General features: G+C 29.4%; 3 protein-coding genes across 4 annotated transcripts; 2 read left to right on the top strand and 1 right to left on the bottom strand.

Moving 5' to 3' along the window:
- Positions 1 to 501: 501 nt before the first annotated feature.
- Positions 502 to 2399, bottom strand: LOC145745340 (cytochrome P450 4V2-like). The gene is made up of 3 exons (XM_082563388.1): positions 1947 to 2399; positions 1659 to 1869; positions 502 to 1543 (listed from the first exon to the last, which is right to left on the bottom strand). Exons 2-3 carry the CDS (start codon positions 1835 to 1837, stop codon positions 616 to 618), a joined length of 1107 nt encoding a protein of 368 aa, XP_082419514.1. The 5' UTR covers positions 1838 to 1869; positions 1947 to 2399; the 3' UTR covers positions 502 to 615.
- Positions 2400 to 4417: 2018 nt separating this feature from the next.
- On the top strand, positions 4418 to 10782 carry LOC145745569 (uncharacterized). Of its 2 annotated transcripts, none has more exons than XM_082563685.1 (9): positions 4418 to 4497; positions 5286 to 5476; positions 5968 to 6139; positions 7029 to 7150; positions 7328 to 7508; positions 8246 to 8499; positions 8616 to 8847; positions 9694 to 9818; positions 10162 to 10782. In XM_082563685.1, exons 1-9 carry the CDS (start codon positions 4437 to 4439, stop codon positions 10312 to 10314), a joined length of 1491 nt encoding a protein of 496 aa, XP_082419811.1. In that variant the 5' UTR covers positions 4418 to 4436; the 3' UTR covers positions 10315 to 10782. The 2 variants fall into 2 exon arrangements, with proteins under 2 accessions (XP_082419811.1, XP_082419809.1); XM_082563683.1 differs by having other exon boundaries at positions 10159 to 10781.
- Positions 10783 to 12201: 1419 nt separating this feature from the next.
- On the top strand, positions 12202 to 19652 carry LOC145745037 (transmembrane channel-like protein 3). The gene is made up of 28 exons (XM_082563022.1): positions 12202 to 12317; positions 12390 to 12465; positions 12574 to 12655; positions 12879 to 12985; positions 13068 to 13158; positions 13348 to 13489; positions 13749 to 13896; positions 14010 to 14053; positions 14395 to 14548; positions 14744 to 14845; positions 14980 to 15097; positions 15248 to 15396; positions 15624 to 15752; positions 15832 to 15971; positions 16090 to 16146; positions 16238 to 16377; positions 16495 to 16588; positions 16801 to 16919; positions 16997 to 17082; positions 17223 to 17321; positions 17439 to 17603; positions 17817 to 17938; positions 18108 to 18190; positions 18319 to 18433; positions 18520 to 18587; positions 18696 to 18789; positions 18917 to 19064; positions 19179 to 19652. The coding sequence occupies exons 1-28, from the start codon at positions 12292 to 12294 to the stop codon at positions 19650 to 19652; spliced, it is 3372 nt and encodes a 1123-aa protein (XP_082419148.1). The 5' UTR covers positions 12202 to 12291.
- Positions 19653 to 20158: the final 506 nt, after the last annotated feature.

The raw sequence follows: 20158 nt of genomic DNA on the forward strand, positions 1-20158 counted from the left end.
CTTTGCTACTTATTAACTAATAATTTATAACGTTAAACTGTAATACGGTTTTAGTCAGTTACATTCGAAACATATTCATCGTTATATTTAATCTAATACAACAGTATAACTGCTATAATGTAATATACACTTTAGGATAGATATAAAAGCACAAATATAAAAGCACTTGTTAACGAATACGATATAACCTAAATGTTACATAATATATATACGCCCTTGATCGTACATACCACATGAAAGTTACAACTTGCTAAAGAATGCAATATTACTGCACTATACTCTTGGTATATGAAATAATAGACGCTGTTACTTCCTTGAGAATACGATTGAACTTAAATGTGTTGTACCACAGTTTGCCCTTGACTACACATTAAACTTAAACTATCTTTGGTTAAACTTGTGTACGTAATTTGAAATGAATGCTACAGTGCGTTTTAAAACATATGTTTCATACAACAAACTGTCTTTGTGTTGTTCACATAAACAATTTAAATATTTGATTTTAAATATTTATTTAAGCAGGGATATTATATACAACGCAATTCATTATATATTAATATTTTTGTCAATATTTACAAACGACGACGTTAGCTTAAATTGGCAACTGTTTTTATTTTAATTCTCTCTTTTTGTAAGACCGAGATTTAACGTGTCGGTTGCTCTTAGCATAAGGTCGCCAATAATATCTAAGTTTTCCCATTTCGTTGTCGAATGAACGTCGAAGTGGCGCAGAATCTGACACAACAAAACCTTCTCCTCCATTAGAGCAAATCTCTGACCGATACAATTTCTTGGCCCTGCAGAAAATGGAATAAACGCAAATGGATGACGATCGAAATTCTTCTTTTTATCGAACCGATCGGGGTCAAATTTTTCGGGGTCTTCCCAGATGTTTGGGTTGTGGTGAACGCTGTAAATAAGGGTCTGTATGTTTGTACCCGCTGGAATTTTGTAACCACCTACATCACAATCTTCTTTTAAAGCCCGCGCAAAGGCGCCAACTGATGGTAAAAATCGAAGAGACTCTTTTATAACTTGCTCAAGATATTCAAACTTCGAAAGATCCTCCGTCGTTAAAGGATGTCTCTTATCATTATCGATGACATCACAATCGTTCACTTCTTTATTAATGACGTCACAACCTTTCTTTTTGTTGTCGATGATGTCATCAATCTCCTCTTGGACTCTTTTCTGGACATCCGGATGTCTTCCGAGAAGATAGAGAACCCACACCATCGCAGAGGTTGTTGTGTCGTGACCTTCAAACATGAATGTGTCAACTTCTTCTTGGATCCCGGAAAACGGTAACTTCTTCCCATCCTCCGACTCCGCTTGGAGGAGCACGTCTAAGAATGCCATTCTCCTAGACGTCTTCTTCTTTTCATCTGTCGAAGTCTGCATGCGGTCTTTTATAACAGATTTAGTAAAACCTTGAAGAACGCTGAGATCTTGTTTTTGCTGTTTTCCGCCCTTAGTTTTGTTGAAGATCCAATCAGGCCAAACAAAAGGGGTATACATTCGATATACGATCAGTTGAGATATCCTAAACCAATTTAGTGAATATCAAACACTTTAGCATATACATATTATATTAATGTTTGTATGTGGATTTTTAAAGAACGTTATGCATTTAGATGATAGGCAGAGGTATAGGTTACCTGTATATTGCCTTAACATAGTCTGATTCTTCATTTTCTTGAGCGTTAACTGTCTTCCCCATTGCAGTTTCGCAAATAATATCTAGCGTACACAAAGTGAGACATTTTCTTATTTTAAAACAAGGATTTTCTTTTGAATCCAAAAGTTTGTTTATAAGAATTTCAGATTGCTCGTTCATTATTATGTGTATACTATTTATTACATAGCGCTCTAAAACACAGATAAGATCTAAGTTATTTAATAAATTTGATCTGGCAATGGAATACATTTTTTCACTTTGTTCTTACCTCTAAGATTTTAAAATGAAAGGTTGGTGTTATCAATCTTCTTCTTTGAAACCATTTCTTTCCTGTAGCGGTCAACAAACCAGTTCCAAGCCAAGGGTGCATAAATCTATAAAAAAACGCTTTTTCCATATGCTTTAAACTTTTCAATATTTGCTTAACTGGATCAGGGTGAAATATCCACAAATAAGGCAAAGGACCAAGCCATATGATCGCCAACTTCTGATTACTTTGCATAAGCTTGGCTTGAGCTTCAGTTATATTGCGAAACAATGCTTCAGGTGTGTTTGCATTATAAATGTTTGTAGCATGGCCAATAATAGGATAACATCTAACCCCTGGCCCTGGAACTTTAGCTAAGTCTTATTCTAATATACTGATAAAATGCATCACAAAAATACAATCCTAGTATTAAAACTGCAATAAGTACGAACCAATAATTCATTCTTTTTTTCGTTTTCTTTTTCTTTTTAGTTTAACCTAACATAAAAATAACAAAGTAAAGTTAAGTAACAAATATTTTTACACTCCTTTATCATGTTTTTTTATTTAATAAACTACTTGATTGATTTCAAAAAATAATCTTGCCAAATTTAAGATGCAGTCTAGAAAATTTTAGTTTACGTAATACATTATTCGGAAAAAAGGGCAATTTCAAGTTTAAAGTTAGAAAAAACTGGCCAAGCATAAAGAATGGCTTAAACACCTTTTTCTTTTAAAATTTCTACGTGAGTTTTTACATTACTTCTTAAACATATTCCCATAAAGAGATTATGCTCTTCCATATAAGTTAGTTTTCTTTTTACGCATTTTAATAAAAAGTCTTTATATTGAAATTTTTTTTTGAAAATATATTTTAAACTAATTTAATTAACGTAAATAGATCATTTAGTTGCATATAAAATTATTTTGTACTTATAAAAATTTAATGTTATGTTACATAATATATAAAAATGTTATGTAAAAGTTATTTCATTATTAATTAACGCATTTTGTGTTTTGCTCATATTGCGTACTAACAATGATTTTGTAAATTTATTATTTAATTAATTAAAAAACGGGAAGTCAATGTTTATGTGATCGCTTGGTATGGTTAACTTTTGGTATTTTCTATAAAATTGTCACGGGTTTAACTTTTAAAATACGTGGTAAAATGGGTTTAAACCAATTGGAAACTGTCCAAAATAGTTTAAACTCAATTGAACGACATGGGGTTACGATTTTCAAAGGCAAAAAATATTTAAGTTCATGGTTGCAAAAAATTTGCCAAATACCTTTGGTATATTAGTTACTTAAGAATTTAAATTACATTCTTATATATTTATTTACCTTTTTAAAAGCAAATTTTCTACATTCGCAAACAAAAAATGGCCTTTTTATTACGTTGAAATATTATTTAAAAAAATTAAAAAGATTGCGATTTATTTTTAAATTTTTTTTACTCACACGCTATTCGTTATCAAATAATTTTTAAATAAAAATTGTGCTACAAGTGACGTCATCTTTCTCACGACAATAAATGTAACGTGCCTCTTGTTGACATTCAACACGTGCAAAAACAAAACCTTATTTAAAAAAAATTAAATTCAAAAAAATATAAAAATTTGACAATGAAATGTTGTAAATGTAAATGCAATTTTATACACATTTTTGTTACATCTATAAACGTGTTAATTAACGCTAAATATTTTTGTTTGCTAGTTCAAATTTTAGAGGAAAATCCTTTGTTTACAAATATTTAAAACTCAAAAAATAGACGATTTTGAAATTAGACATATATACGTTTTTAACTATTTATTTAAATCGAATAATCACGTGACTTAAGTTTCATAATCAATGGCCTAGGGGAATATTAATTTTATTATCGTAAGTGGTCGCGCTTATACTTTTTTCGTCAATTTTAGCTTGATCATTCAACATTACTACCAACGTATATAGCGTATAGTAACGTGTGGAAAATGACATAGTGTTTTTTGATATTTTTTAGCTTTCGGGTTGGGTTATGTATGAAAGTTAAGAGAAATTTAGAGTGTAGCATATGCGTTTAGGCATCAATTTCAGGCGGTTTTATACACGCTTTATGCGGTTCAAACTAAATCAAGATACGACTACGTTGCAAAGCGTGATTCAGACGCGACCTTTCAATCAAAAATTTTCAATGAATCATTCGTGAAGTACGCGCGTAGTTTTGGCATGCCTTAACAGAAAAAAAAAGAAAAAGTTCGTGCAAAATATTCTCTGAATATTACGCTCATATTCATGCAAGTTACGTATCATTCAAATGCGAGACAGTCGTGCTGAGAATTTGACGTCATTTTTTTACGTCACTGAAAATTTAATTAAAGAAAATAAAACAGTTTGTTTTAATACCAAAAGTTATAAAAAAATACTTAAAGGCCGTTTTGTTTATTACTATATTGTCATAGTGATTTATTTTATATAAAAGGCCTTTTTATTGAGCTTTTTTTATTTTCAGGGTAGACAAGCTGTACGATGTTTTATAAAATTTTGTTTTGTTCGATAGTTTTATTTATATCATTACATGCAGTTAGCGGTAAGTAAAATTTTACAACAACTAAAAAATGTCAAACTTGTTTAGACTATCAATAAACATTTTTAAAATTGAATTTTTTACAATAATTACAATAATCTATGAAAGAATTTATACAGATCAAATTTTAATATCGAAACTGTCCTAAACAATACAAGTTTTTAAAGAAAATTAACATTTATACTAATTTATTTGTATAATACTTCAATTCAAACATATAATTTTGGCGTGTGGCAATAAACCATACTAATATATAGCTGTAGGCTTTGTAAAAGCATTGCAAATTTTTCAAGTTACAAATATTATAAACAGTTTACAAAACATACAACGTAATTTTTTCAATTTCCCTAGTAAAAATAAACAAACAGTTAAAGCATCCAAGTAAAAAAAACAGTTGTTAACAATTTTTATATTTTTTTATTAAATGATTTCAATGGTTAAGTTCAAAACAAAAACGTGGATGTTCATGCAATGACAGACTGATATACTGGTTAAACAAGTTGCCAACATAAATAAATAGCAGACAGATTAAATTGTCATTCACGCTTAGCCGTTGGCTCTGCGTATCATTGACCCACGCCCAAAACACTGCGATATTTTGAACATTTCAAACATCTGGAATATGTAGAATTTTGGCAATATTTTGAGCCAGCAACACTTGTTATGTGTTTTACTAAATTTGTAGCATGTCTACCTGATAAAAATGCTATAAACCAAGAACAATTATTATGTAAAAATTTTAGCTTTTGAATATTAAAGTCAATGGTAATTTATTTCTTTTTCAATATCAGGTTGTCGCCAGGAAATTTGCCGAAAACGTCGAGCAGTTGTCGAAAATGAAGTTACACTTCAACTTCGCGGTTGCAGTGGTCGCACTAAACCGTGGTTAAGACAGATGTCGTATTGTTTAAACATAAGCACCATCGAAGTTGCATTCTCACTTAGAGACTGGTACGAAGAGACATACCAAACATGTTTCACTGTAAGTGATTATCTTCAGTATTTTGTTTATGTTTTGAAATTCAAACTACCATATGACAACCTGTCATGTTAAGCCTTCTTAAAATCCTGGATTGGTATCTTGTTGTACCAGTTTTGGATATCTTTTTATGTATGTTTTAGTAAAGTCACTTATATTAACATAAGAATAGGTGTGACTTGACACCTTGAGGACATTTAAAACCCTTGTCCAGTGTCTGGTTGTACCAGGTTAAGACAAGTGTTACCTGGAGATATTGTTAAATTAATTTGAGTTGTTAAAAGCTTGGCTGTCTTTCCACAATTGCTATAATCTTGCAAAGGAATGATTTATAAATTGTTTGCTGTGTATAATATTGAAGAATGCAAAATAAAAATTAAATTGCTTATTACATATTTTTATTAAATTGTTTACATATCTTTATTGTCCAAATTTTTAACAGTTTTAATTTAACAGTTCTCTTTAATATTTAATATCCATTTTATATTTTGTAGACATGTGATTTCGTTAGAGCTGGAACACAAAAATTTGACCAAATTATGGACTGTGTAACTTGTTTTACTTCAAGATTAAGAAGTATTGACAGAACAGTTTCAGGTCGAACTATTGACATGTCTCGAATCGAAAGTTGCATTGAACAATTTGTCGTGCCAGCTTTAAGTAATGGTAAGTTAAATAGTATAAATATTGTAAGTATAAACTTACATTATATTTATTTACTACACTGTTAGTCAAAATCTTCTTAAAATAAGGCAGTAAAAGAAACACCGTTAACAACATTGCAAACAAATATATATTTTGATAGAAATTTACATCTAAGTTTTATATACATTTACTAGTTCACGCCTATCCGTTATTTTAATTAAAATAGAACTAATTCAAAGAAATGATTAATATTTCACCTTTAATCAACCTTCCTATACCATGTTAACAAATTGTTTCTCACAAAGTAATTGCTGGGTTTTGGATCAAGTTTTACAACAAATCACTAATTTTTGTTGGACCCGTCCACCAACTTATCTTTTAACAAGTTTTAGTATAAATATTACCTTCAAATTGATAAGTTTTGAGTGAGAATTACCGTGATTAGCACGTCTGCCTTTAATTTTTAAAATTATATACAATTAAGTATTTTGTTTCAATTAAGAAAGTGGATATTCCTGGCAATTTAAAACCGCCATGATTAATTAAAACTTGTATAAAACAACCCAGAAATATAGGTCACATGTTATATTTAAATGTATGACTCATTCGAGCTTGTTTTAATTTACATAGTATGATCTTCTTAGCAATTACTTAATCATAACTACTTCGACAATGATCTATAGTTATTTAAGTTTAAAATGATCTTTTTTATGCTATTAGGGCTGTTGTTGTCAAGTACTTTATTATTATATATATTTTTATTTTATTACCAATCTCTTGCTAGGCCTACCCTTCAAACAGAAATTGTAAATATATATATATATTGGTTTATGTTTCTTCAAGAACTCTATGTCATTTTTTAATGTTTTTAAAGATTAATTTTTTAACAAATTCTAATATATTTTTCTAGAGTTACCAAGGTTCACTCCACTATCCAACCGGCGGGCTAGAGTAACGTTACCAGTGGAAAGACCAGCCGATGACTGGTGGTCGATAACCGTAAAATTACCATGCAAACCACCTTTGTTTCGGGTAATTATATGGTATTTTTATAGAAAGAATTTTTGCAATATATTATCATTCTTTATATCAAATTAAAAATAGGAATATTATAGAAATTTATATTTTTAAATTTGTTGTTTTACTATATATTTATTTATATTTTTAAATTTATTATTTTTACTATAATATTACATATTTATTTTTCAGTTTTTTAATGCAAATTGCATCAACGCCTTTGCTCAAGACGCCAGGTCACGTGACTACGTTCTAGCCCAGAATCGACTCATATTCAACGACGACATAATGTTTTTGGCACGGTTTGATAACACGTGTAGATTTGACATAGACGACGTGGATATAATTTGGGACAAGTCTGTGCCTGCGTTCGGTGAGTTACATCATGATTAAATAAATCATTTTTCAAAAGTCTTAAATAAGAAAACTATGAGCTTATCAATTAAGTTAAATAATCAAATTTAAATATTAGGGATTTTTGAATTTATTTTTATTTTTACAACCTCTAATAATGACGTTCTTAACTTCTGAATGGTATTCAGGCCTTGTACAGAAAATTGTTTAACGTTGTGTGATGTTATGTAAATTTTTGTGATTTTCTTCGAATTTCAAAAGTTAATTTTTATGATGTTTGTAATAAAAATAGATGTTAAATTATATTAAGAAGGTCAATATAAGCTTAAACTTTAATCCAAAACAACTTAATGAGTGTTTGTGATACTTGCAGAACTACTTTTACACTCATAAATAAAACCTGTTTAAGATAATTTTAGATAATATCGTATACAAAATAAATAAAGTACCATGATGATAATACCCAATGTAAAGCAAAATCACGACTTCACCTATTTAAATTCTGCGAATAATGTTATCAATTTTTTGAAATGATGTAACATAACAAGTTTAGAAATTCACGTATCTAGAAATTGAAACATAAATCTTTTATATTACTTTAAACTAAACAAATTTTAGTAAAATATATTTCAAAACAACACCCAACATAAGTTTAAATTGTGATGTTAAATACTAATGATGTATAAAAAGTTTTTATTTGTATTTTTAAAGAAAAATTGTTAAAAAAATGTGTCAAGTTTGTAAATATTGTTTCAGCATTCCCCCAAATCTCTTCAATACCAATCAGCGGCAACCGCAGAGAGGAACAGTTTGGAACAATCTTTTTTGATGCTGCTTCTACTGCCAAGCTCTTTATGACAGATGGTGGCATCCCAGTAGAATTACAGAGTGGAAGAAATAGATCTCCTAGAAGAAAAAGAAGACAAGTTACAGAAGAGGAGTTTGTTGTAATTGCGAACTCTTTTAGTAAACTTGGAATATCAATGCCATGTACAGTTCGACAATTTTCAGTAAGTAAGGGGTTTTGCAGATGAATATTTATTTAGTTTGTTGCCTAATCCTGCACATATTGTCATAATTGTACGGTCGTAACTTTATTAAAATACATTTTATTGTGCTATCGTAGATGACTGACAACTTAGGTTCACCAATTGACATCAAATCGAACGGTCGAAGGCACATGGTTGATATATTAAGATTTTACGAACAATACGGAAATTCTGGCAACATTCGTCTTGATATCAATCTACTCAACTTTACAATGGATTATGGTTATAGCCATACTGGTTGTTTTTTCACGTCATCGGAAGTAGATATTGTTGTGAACCCGCCCGATGACTGGGTTTCGGGCGAAGAACGTGAGTTATAATTAAGTTGATATTTAGGTGATATTTAGTATAACAAATCTGTGGTAACTTAACCTTACGCAGATGATTAAAACAGTCTTAATACATTTCCAAATAAATAAGTTAAATTATGTTGTGCAATTAATTTTGTTAATTAAAAAATATTGTCTAATTTTAAAAATTGCTTTTGGTTATATGTAAAGTGCAATGGTTTAAACTTATGCATTGTTATTGAATTCAAATACTTTTAAAATTAGAACAAAAATTCTTCCACGAAGTAGCTGAATTTAGCTACTTATTTACTACGGTTGAAAATCAGTCAATAATTTTATTAATAAATATATTGATGACCTTTTGATATACGTAAGTCCTACGTCAATTCTCGTCTCAATTGGAAAGTTTGTTATTCATGCCAGAAAAGCGTTTAACTTTAAATTTTAATATATTTTAAATGCAAATTACAAAATCAAATTGGTTTGAAGCAATTTATTGGTTGACATTTCACTTCGGTATTTTAAAAACATATTAATAGTTTTTCATGAAATAGTTTCGCTTTTGATATTTCATTTGCCAGTATGCCATTACGTCTTTAAAGAATTACCATTTGATGATATTTTAATTTAAATAATTTTCGAAGTATAAATAGTCCTAAAATTGACTTTAACTAATGACATATATTAATATGAAAAACGAAGGTTACACATAACACATAACAATTTTAATGATTGGTGAAACAAAAGGTTGGTTAATAAGGTCAAATACCAACTAAAAATCTTTACTTAAATACTTATCTAAATTATTTAAAAAAATAAGTAGTATTTAATATTAGTTTTTAACCACATCGATAATTGTGTCCAGGTATAAGTTGTTATACTTGCGTCGAAGCTAGTACAGATGAGGAATGTGAAAGCAAGGGAGAAATTAAACTGTGTCGAAGCGGAGAAATATGCCAAAGTGAAATAAGACAAAACTCACATACAACGGTAAGTTGTCCCAAAACTATATTTTAATACCAAACAACACAATTAATATGAGGTGATGTAGTTGCTCTCACAAGTATAACGTTTATGGTAATCACTTCCGCCAAGCCCAACACCTAAGTATTTAAACATTTCTAAGAAACATATGTTTCTTTTAAACAAAATTAGCAAAACTTTGGACTTAACCAAAGTAAATATGTGTGCTCTATATATATATTTATATATATATATATCTTAACATAAACTTTAACTCCTAAAACACAGACTTGTTACAAGCTTGTTAAAATACATGTATATATAAATATTTATAAGTCAAAATTGTAATTTGTTCTTAACAAAACAGCAGCGTATTAACAAGACGTGCAAGCAAAGTAAAGCCTGTGAAAACAACCAGATTGGAAACTACAGAAAACAATGTATAGACATGAAGCAGGGAAGCGTTTGCCGTTGTTGCTGTGACAGCAATTTTTGCAACAAAGATGCCTTTCATTGCACTTGAACAAAAAACTTTAATGTTAAAATACATATGACTCTTAGTTAATAAATATACCATACAAGTTATCAGACTCAAATGAAATTTTTTCTTAATTTTTTAAGAAGTTTGATATTTAGTACTTGGTTTTCAGTTTGTTTTATATACATATATATATCATTGGTTATATATTGTCGATTATTATTTGTTTAGTATCTAAGTTTTATTTTTGCTGTGGTACAGATACATAATTGTGTTTTTTTCAACTTTCCTCAATTATATAATGTTATCGCCAAGTATTAACTTATGGACCTTAATTTTTTCTGTTAACATTTAGATTGTTGTTTGTCGAGGTTTATCCAAGGTTGATCAAAACACTTGTTTGTAAACGTTTTACTCAGGAAAAGCAGTTGATGACGTACTCCACGATATTGCCCTAAGCAATGTTAAGTTAATAAATTATAATGCCTTTTAGTTTGTCGAATTTAATAAATTTAAAATAACAGATTTGTGACGTTTAAAATAAAAAATACATTTTCGAGATATTAAATAAATTATTATTTTGATATATATATTGTTGCTAGAAAAATTTTTAAAATTGTAAGAGGTATAAGATAAAAATACCTAAGATTTTTTAAATCCAACATGTTAATTATTTGTTAACATAACTTGCTAATTGGATCCAATTAACTGGTGCGCTTAATTTAGTTAACATACACGAAAAATCAATATACATAATATTTGTTGTAACAGCCTAATTAAAATAATATATATAAAGACCAACCACAAGTACTGCGATATCAGACCGACATTCTATATTTTTTTTAATCTTTGGTGTTATTTAAAACTTTGAATTTTGGTTAAAAGCGATATTTGACAGGTTTAACAAAACTTTAATAAGATTATAAATTAATACGCTTTTAAACTTGACTGTGCATCAAATATATTCTACGATGTCGTCAAAACGGGCAAGCAAACGTAATCTAAAACGTCAAAGAACGATGGCTAAATCAGGAAGAAGATTCAGCCTTCAAAATTCATTAGTTGCTGCAATGGACAACGCGTAAGTTCTGACACAAAACCATAGTTTTTCTTCGCACCGCGATTATGTAGAGTCGGTCGTCTGGAAGCAATGTTACGTAGACGCGTTTTCGGTGACGTTTCTTTCTCACAGCTGGTGTTGTATTGTGTAGGTTTACAAGTAGCTCAAACAAGGTTTGCAATAAAGGTTATAAAAGTTGGTTTTAATGAATATTAGGTATTTAAAATGTAATATATGTTATTTAGAATTTAAGACATAGTTTTATATTAGGTTTGAGAAGGTAATTATGTCAATTTTCTTAATTTTAAGTATGCGAAAAATGTACTTGAGAAAGCTTATCAAAATATATGTCAAACTTGTTGAATATTTTTAACTGGTAAGTAAGTTTTAAAAGTTTGAATATATGTTAAATGTTTGTAACATATAAATTGATAAATACTTAAACTTTTACTAGTGCCATAACAGTTAACTTAAACAAACCCGTTGCTTGCCTTTGGATGAAATCGTTGGCTCAAAAATTCGCAACTGGTTTAAGGCACAACTACAAAAATGTAATCCTAGACTGATTAAGGATTGTTAGCTTATATTTTCATTTTATATGATATATTCAGACCCTAATTAAATGTTATAATAAAGTAACCGTAACAAATATATTGTATTATAGTACCGTATAATATCTTTATTGAAACCAATTTTAAATATAAGTTTTGGATCTCTGATTTTGCACGGCTATAGCAAGAGCAGTTGTTTAAGAGGGAAATTAATAGTATAACTAGAAGTCCATATAAACGATTTTTATCCATTACTTTATTTATTTAATAATTTTTTATTTTCACAGAGATACGGACAATGATATTGTCAGTGATAATGAGGATCTTTCGGATCAAGACCCGGAAGAAATTCTAATCAAAATTCAAGAACAGAAAGAAATTATTGCAAACGTTAGAAGTCGACCTTGGCCAATGAGGAAAAAATTACGAGTTTTAAAGTATGTAAATTTAAAAATTTGTATTCTAAATTTTCTGTTTCTTAGTAAAATAATTAATATTAATTTATTTAGTGCCGCAAGAATGTTTGTAGAAAAACACGAAGGTCGGTTTTCAAAAAACAGTTCGTACAGTGAAGCTGGAAAAGAGGTAAGTACTGTCTTACAATATTTTATCCTTTTATGTAAATTTTTGCTTGAAGCTTTGCATTTTGTATAAAATCAATATAGAGTTCTAATCCTTATAACAACTTGGCAGATATTTCGTAAAGTATTTCGGTTTACAAACAACATTTGCTCATCTTTGACACCATGGGACAGTCGTATAAAAACAATTGAAAGTAAGTAAATTTAAATGTGTTCTTATTAGGATGTATTGTATTTTTTTATTAACGTTTGGTCTGGTATCTTTTGTATAATGAGTCGTACTTTTACACAGTTCAAAACATTTAAACCAACAAAACGTGTAATATAATAACAGCGCTTACTGATGAGAGTCTGAGCGTCACATGATAACACATTAGAAGTAATCAATAAAATGATGAAATTTTTACTTTATTTAAGGTTATTTTGGATCAAGTGTAGCCTCATATTTTGTATTCTTAAGATGGTTGGTTCAAGTTAATATCATCATGGGAGCTTTTACCACAGCATTTTTAGTCATACCAGAGGTAAGAATAAAAATCATTTTCTAAATTTTTTATTTTTTAATACGTGTATGTGATGATATCAACTAATGCTGTTGTTATATAGATATTGGTTGGAAACCACGATGCCGAATACAAACAAGTTCCCAAATCTGAAATCTCCTCTGCTTGGGATTTAAATACAATTTGGGCATTAGGTAATTTAAATCATATTCAAAATCTATATATAAAGTACAAGCATTTTTAAATGACATATCAAGTCTTCTGTATTTGAGATATTTTTTGTAAGCTTCCAAAAATAGCACTTTTTAACTCGCATACTGTGGGAATTGCAAAAATTACATATCATATGTTTATTTTACTATTCCATATATACGTTTATTAAGGAGGTTACATACAGCACTCTGTGGTTTTCTACGGCTCTTACACCAACCAAAGAGTAGTAGGAAATGGATACAGATTACCTCTTGCTTACTTTTTGGTCGGGATGTCGGTATTTGCATATAGCTTTGTCGCATTACTGAGAAAGTAAGTAAAATCAATTTTATTTACCGGTACTTATTTAGTTGTTTTAAAACTAATGCAAACAAGTCTTCAATATAATAAATTTGTGGTTGAAAAGTAAAACCAAAACTATAAGTTGTAAACTACCTTTGTTTTCAAACATTTTTAAAACTATTATCAAACAACTTTTATAAAATATAGTTACTTACGGCTTTTGTGAACGTAATAAGCCATAAACATGTAACTGATTAATTATTTTACTTATTTTTTTACTTAATTCCAGAATGGCCAAAAATTCTCGACTGAACGGAAGTGCGTCATCTGACGACGACTTTGCCTTTAGTTGGCGACTCTTTACTTCATGGGATTACATGATAGGCAACGCTGAAACCGCAGAAAACAAATCTGCCGCTATAGCAACTGCAATGAGAGTAAGAAAATAAATTTTAACTCAATTGTAAATTAAAGTTCAAAAAATTAAATATTGAAGTTTAGTTTTTTTTTCAATTTCGGACAATTTATAAAAAAATGTTTTTATTTCCAGGAAGCAATTGTCGAAGAACAAGAAAAGGAAAAAGAGCAAGACACGTAAATATTTAGTTTAACGTTTCAAATTTCACTAAAAAGTGCAAAATATATTCTAAAAAATATATTAAAATAAGAAGATATGCACAATTTATTATTTTCAATAATGTAACAATATTGGACTGTCGTTACCTACTTCTTAGTCACGTGCTTACACCTTTTGTTTCTTCTAGTCACGTGTTTACGCCTACTGTTATTGTTTGTGAGTTGTGTTTTTTGTATGTAAGCCTTTTTGGACTAGTTTTTTTTAAGGTTAAATGGATATTCCATTATTTTGACTTTATTTAAAAATTTAATACGTTACAATACCATGCTTTAACCTAGTAACATTATTTTTTATTTAGGCGCAAAAAACTGAAGATTTTTCTTCGAATCTTGGCGAATATCTTGGTGCTGTTGTTACTAGCTGGAAGCTTGTACAGCATTCAGTTTGCTGTGACTAGGGTTCAATCTTTGGAGGAAGTTGAACGAGATCTGACATTTTACGAACAAAACGAGGTATTAAAAAAACGTTATTTGAAGTATAGATACTCAAAATACTGTCCTACCAAAACGCATTGTAGTTATTATATATAACTTTAATAACATAGCTTGGTAAAATCAAAACTGTAACCTATATAAAATGTTACGTGTTGTTAATATTAAGATTTTTACTGTCGTACTTTGTACATGAAATGTTTAATTTATTTTTAGTTAAGTATCGTGGTAACATTGGTTACGATGATTACTCCATCTTTATTTGAAGTTATTGGTTCAATGGAAAATTATCATCCTCGCAATGCATTAAGAATTCAGGTTTGTTTTTTATACTTATATTAAGTTAATTAATATAAAATTTGCCATTGTATCACGATACATTAAATTATGACTTTATATGTGAGAGTTTATAACTTTTTATGGATTTATATTTTTAAAATATTGTTGTTCAGCTTGCTCGAATTTTGATGCTATACTTGGGAAATCTCTACTCGCTTATGATTGGTTTACTGGGTCACGTGTCTGAAGCTTCCGCAATAAATACAAACATTTTGGAAACTACGCCACCTGGTAAGAAGAAAATTATATTACTTTTACAAACGATTTTCATTACTTTTTTGAAAAATAACGTTATATTAGAGTAAAATTAATATTGTACTAATATGCTTGTGGTCTAAAAACAGATATTTTGAAACTCATTTTATTTTACTTTTTTTCCAGCAACTGAGTTTTCGTCAGTTATAAACAGTCGACAAACTTCGCTTAATCACTTAAGTAATTTTACTTTCAATAACGGTTTTCCTAAACGCGAAGCGATGAGTGCAAATTCAACAAGAAATACTGAATGTTGGGAAACCTATGTTGGCCAGGTATTGTTTTTTTTTTTTTGTATTTCTGCATTATATTAGATAATTTTAAATTACATTTTAGACTTTGTCTAGATAAACATAAGGTTTGGCAATTTTCTTTTATTTAAAATGTTACTTTTATGACCTGTTTTTATGCTTCAACGCATTAGTAATTTACAAATGATGTAAAACTGCCTTTGTCAACCACCTAAACAATTTGCATAACAAGGTTTTTCTTTTTTTATTAGGAATTAGTAAAACTGTCAATCATCGACCTTCTTTCAACAATTATAACTATTTTGATTGTTGATTTTTTCCGGGCTCTTTTCGTGCGATATTTTAACAAATGTTGGTGCTGGGATTTAGAAAACAAATTTGTAAGTAATTTTAAAAGATATTTTTTATTAAAAAGTGATGTAAAATCAATATACTTTTTTGATATATTTGTCTCAACAGCCTGAGTATGGTGAGTTTAAGATTGCTGAAAACGTTCTTCATTTGATTTACAACCAAGGCATCACGTGGGTGGGATGTTTCTTCTGTCCGGTGCTTCCCCTTATCAATGTTGTCAAATTAATCATAATGATGTATATCAGGTAAAAAGTTTTTCCATATAAAAAATATTATTTATTACCATTTTTTCATGCTATATTTAAAACTGTGTATTTTTGTTTTGGTGGCAAATAATTTCTAATGTTTTTTTTTATTTGATAGAAGTTGGGCAGTTGTTACCTGTAATATACCTCATCAAAGAGTTTTCAGGGCATCAAGGTAAGTGTAACTCTTTTATCAACCACCCTGTATTTAAATATAAGACTACACTAAATAGCTAAACATGTCTAAGAACATTCCTTATTTTTAGATCGAATAACTTCTACCTTGCTATGTTGTTGTTTATGCTGTTTCTGTCCTTGATGCCCACAATGTGGGTTATAGTGTGGCATCCTCCCTCTAACTGTGGTCCTTTTACTAACAGGGAATGGATGTACACTATTGTATCAGGTAAATGAATGTCATTAAATTTTGTAAGAATTAAAATTTTATTTTTATTCAATTTTGTATGGACCAAACTTCTTAATTTCAAATATTTACTTGATCAAAGTTTTACATTTTTTACAGAAACACTTGAAAACGACTTACCAAAATGGATGCAAGAAATGATCCAATATGTTGCCACTCCTGTCATTATATTGCCAGCTTTATTACTTTTATTGTAAGTTTTATTTATAATTTTATCAATATAAACAAACTTATTTGTCGCAAGGGCGCAATACAAGATATTTCTTATTGATGTAAAATGCATTTATTAACTAATGGTTTGTTAGACTTTTTTTTAGCAAAAACAATCTAATACTAAACCAAAACTCTAGTTAGTTAATCCTGTTAAACAAATTGGTCTTCTGTGTTAATTTTCATTGTGTTTAGCATGATTATATATTATCTACAAGCTGTAGCTAGATCAGCTAAAGAAACAAACACGAGACTTAAACTACAACTTCATTACGAAAGAAAGAACGGCAAAAATATATTTTTAATGGGGGCAGGTATGTATAGGTATTAAGGGGCAGTTGTGTATAGTAATTAATTATTTAACATCCTTATTGATGTTTTATTTAATTAGGTAAAAAGAAAATCGAAGAAAACTCGCTTAATAAAGAACCTAAAGCAGTTGTAGAGGTTATCGAAAAATTCAGCCCCGTGTTAACGGTATGAAGCTTATTTAGTCAATGCTTAACATGCTGTCGATATACAAATCCTAAACAATTTTTAAAACATTTTGCAGTTTAAACTTTAAAACTAGAATATTATTTTTATAAAGTATGTTTTAACATTGTTTTATTATCCAGCCGATCAAGGAACAACTATTGGAATATAGTTCACCAGGCCCAAAGCCAAAACCACGAAGGTATAGCAGTATACCATTCTCAAATCGACGAACCGAAATGGTATAAAATATGAATTGTAGTTTAAATCATTTTTTTATATTTTTTAATAATGAAGTGCCAAATTTTTTAGTAAAACGATTATCTATTGAATATATAAATTTACTATTTGTTTTTTAGATAGAAGATGACGTTGAATTTGCACAAAATCGCTATTCCCCTTCGAGATTAGATCAACCGAAATCTCAACAGAAAGTTAACAGAAGATTAAATGACACCAAAAAACTTAACCAAGGAAAAGTTAGAAGAGTTAGCAATTTGTCAGATGTGTTGTCAGTAGAAACGGTAAGACAAATACAAAATTATCATAATGTAATACTATAAGATCCAACACAAGTAACCCAATTATGGTAAACCATAACAAATTCTGCTTGGAATGTAACTTTTCAATATCTAAGTCCAAAATGTAAAACAACCCCACATTTTAAGTTATTTAAAATATGTTTATACTGGCTATTAACATCTACAGATAATTCGCTAAAATATTTTATCACATAGGCATCTCCAAGACGCGAAGCTTGCCAAAAATCCAATGTTTTAACAACAAAAGCAGATGTTTGTAGACATCCAAAAGAATCGAACAGCAGCTTTGAAGAGTATGCAAGCAGTTTACAGTCATGGTAATTGAATATTTTTAAAGTTTAAAATATACATATGTTCTAAAATGCGACGTACAAATAATACCTGTAATCTATATTTTATGCAAATTATATATCAACTTTATATATTAAACAAATGTAACTAAGCCTATGCAATTAAAAAATCAAAATATTTATTTTATTAATTTAGTCCACGTAAAACAAATTGTTGGACTCCATCTCGCACAAAATATTTAGAGGTTGATCACAGAAATATAGAAAAAGATTCAAGGGGTAATTATTGCAAATATCATATCAAAATTATAAAATACTTTTTGAAATGTATAGGGTAAACCAATTTTTTTAGTCGGGTGCAACTACGAAAAAGTTAGCTGAATATTAAATAAAGCATTATCTTGTAGATAAACGTCGATGTTTTTCACAAACAAGAACATATTACACTGGTGATCAAACCGACGGTGAAGGAATATATATAACCGAAGATGAAATATTTGCTTACGATGAATATCCGGAAGAGTAAATACATATATAAATACAAATTATGTTATAATTATATTAATGGTTTAAAATTTATATTTAAAAATTGAAAATATTGTTTTAAGTGCTGAAAACTATGAATCTCACGAATACCGATCACCTAAACAATCCACTTCTAAACTACAAAGCACAGGTAATTTTATATTACTAAAAATTAAACTACCTTTGCTGTTGCAGAACTTGTGTAACATACAACACTATAAAATAAAAATTAAACTTAACAAAAATATTTGTAATTAAGAACCTCGACAGCGGCCCGTATTTCTTCAAGTTCAAGGCTATGAAAGCGGAAGTCCAGTTTACAGAACTAAGGAAAATCAATTTGTAACAGACTGGTCAGTAAAATTAGTTTGTGTAATAATTATAATTGTTTGTTATTTTAAATTTTAACCTAGCTTGAACCATATAAAATAATAATGTTTGTGAATCTGAACAACATCCTTAAAAAAACTATTATTTCAGGTCAACCCCCGAAATGGATTCTCCTTTAATAGGAAGGAAACTTCACTATCACCATTTTCGCGATAACTGTGACGTCATCAGTCGCCCACGTCATCATTATGTCACACCAAGGAGGCGGCATAAATTTCAATCCTCGTCAGAAACTCAGGTAAAAAATATATAGGTTTATCTTAAGGTTAAAAAAATACGTGTAGTTTGGGGTTTATATCCCAATTTAGATTGTTAAAAAGCAAGAAATTTACAGTCATATATTTTAATTTAGGAACCTTCTGGTAGCGAAAGTTCAAGTCCACGACGAAATCACAGAATTGCAAAGGGGAGAAGGCAGTCGAGAGAACAATTTGCGATTCCGCATGAAAATAGGTCACCACACCGGGGAAAAAGACTTGTCCTCGTCAAAGAATGTTCTTCAGATGATATTCACCCAAAAATTACGAGTAATGATGTTACTGGAACTGAAAATTGCGGTCTTACACCCGAAACCAACATTGTTCAAGCGCCACGCCGTAATTCAGAAGTAAAAGTGCTTGAAGATGATCACAAATTATGCGGAGTTGCAATAGTTGATCACGACGATAAATTTACTGCGCAAGAGATTGCCTCGCCCAAACCTTGCCGTAAACCCCGAAATAAATTTGCAAGATCGATGGCAGCCATGGACAAAGGGGATAATACAGACATTGACGAAACAAATAACGAGGAAAACAACAAAGTTGTAACACATTCGATCAATTAACGACCAAAATAGGTCAAAAATATGTTTTACTGCAATAAAGATCGCCAATGATATAAATGACGCGGTTTAAAACATATTGTTAAATCAACAAAAAATATTGCATGAAAACTGTAAAATCCATTAAAATGATTGCAGGGATATTTGAATGGCATGATCATCTTATGTAACTTATCAGCAATGCGGAAAAATAATCCACCAGGTATTTTCACTATATAAATTTAGAATTTAATGCTGTGTATATTGATAACGTTAGCCTGCAAAAACTTTATTATGCGAAAAATTGTGTTAACAATTATACAAAAAAAAAACACATTCAAAATTTTACATAAACAGCGTATGAAAATCTCGCGTAGATCGTGACCTATTAACCTAGAGGGTGGTATAGCATATCTTGTAGAAAATGACGCAAAATTTTTTTTTTAAATTAAAAATTTGTTGCACCATTGAAAGCGCAGTTGTTTAACGAACATTTTTACAAAATTTTGATATCGTATATTAATATATAC

Source organism: Corella eumyota, chromosome 3 (genome assembly GCF_963082875.1).
Source record: "Corella eumyota chromosome 3, kaCorEumy4.1, whole genome shotgun sequence".
In the NCBI taxonomy this organism is placed as follows: Eukaryota; Metazoa; Chordata; class Ascidiacea; order Phlebobranchia; family Corellidae; genus Corella; species Corella eumyota.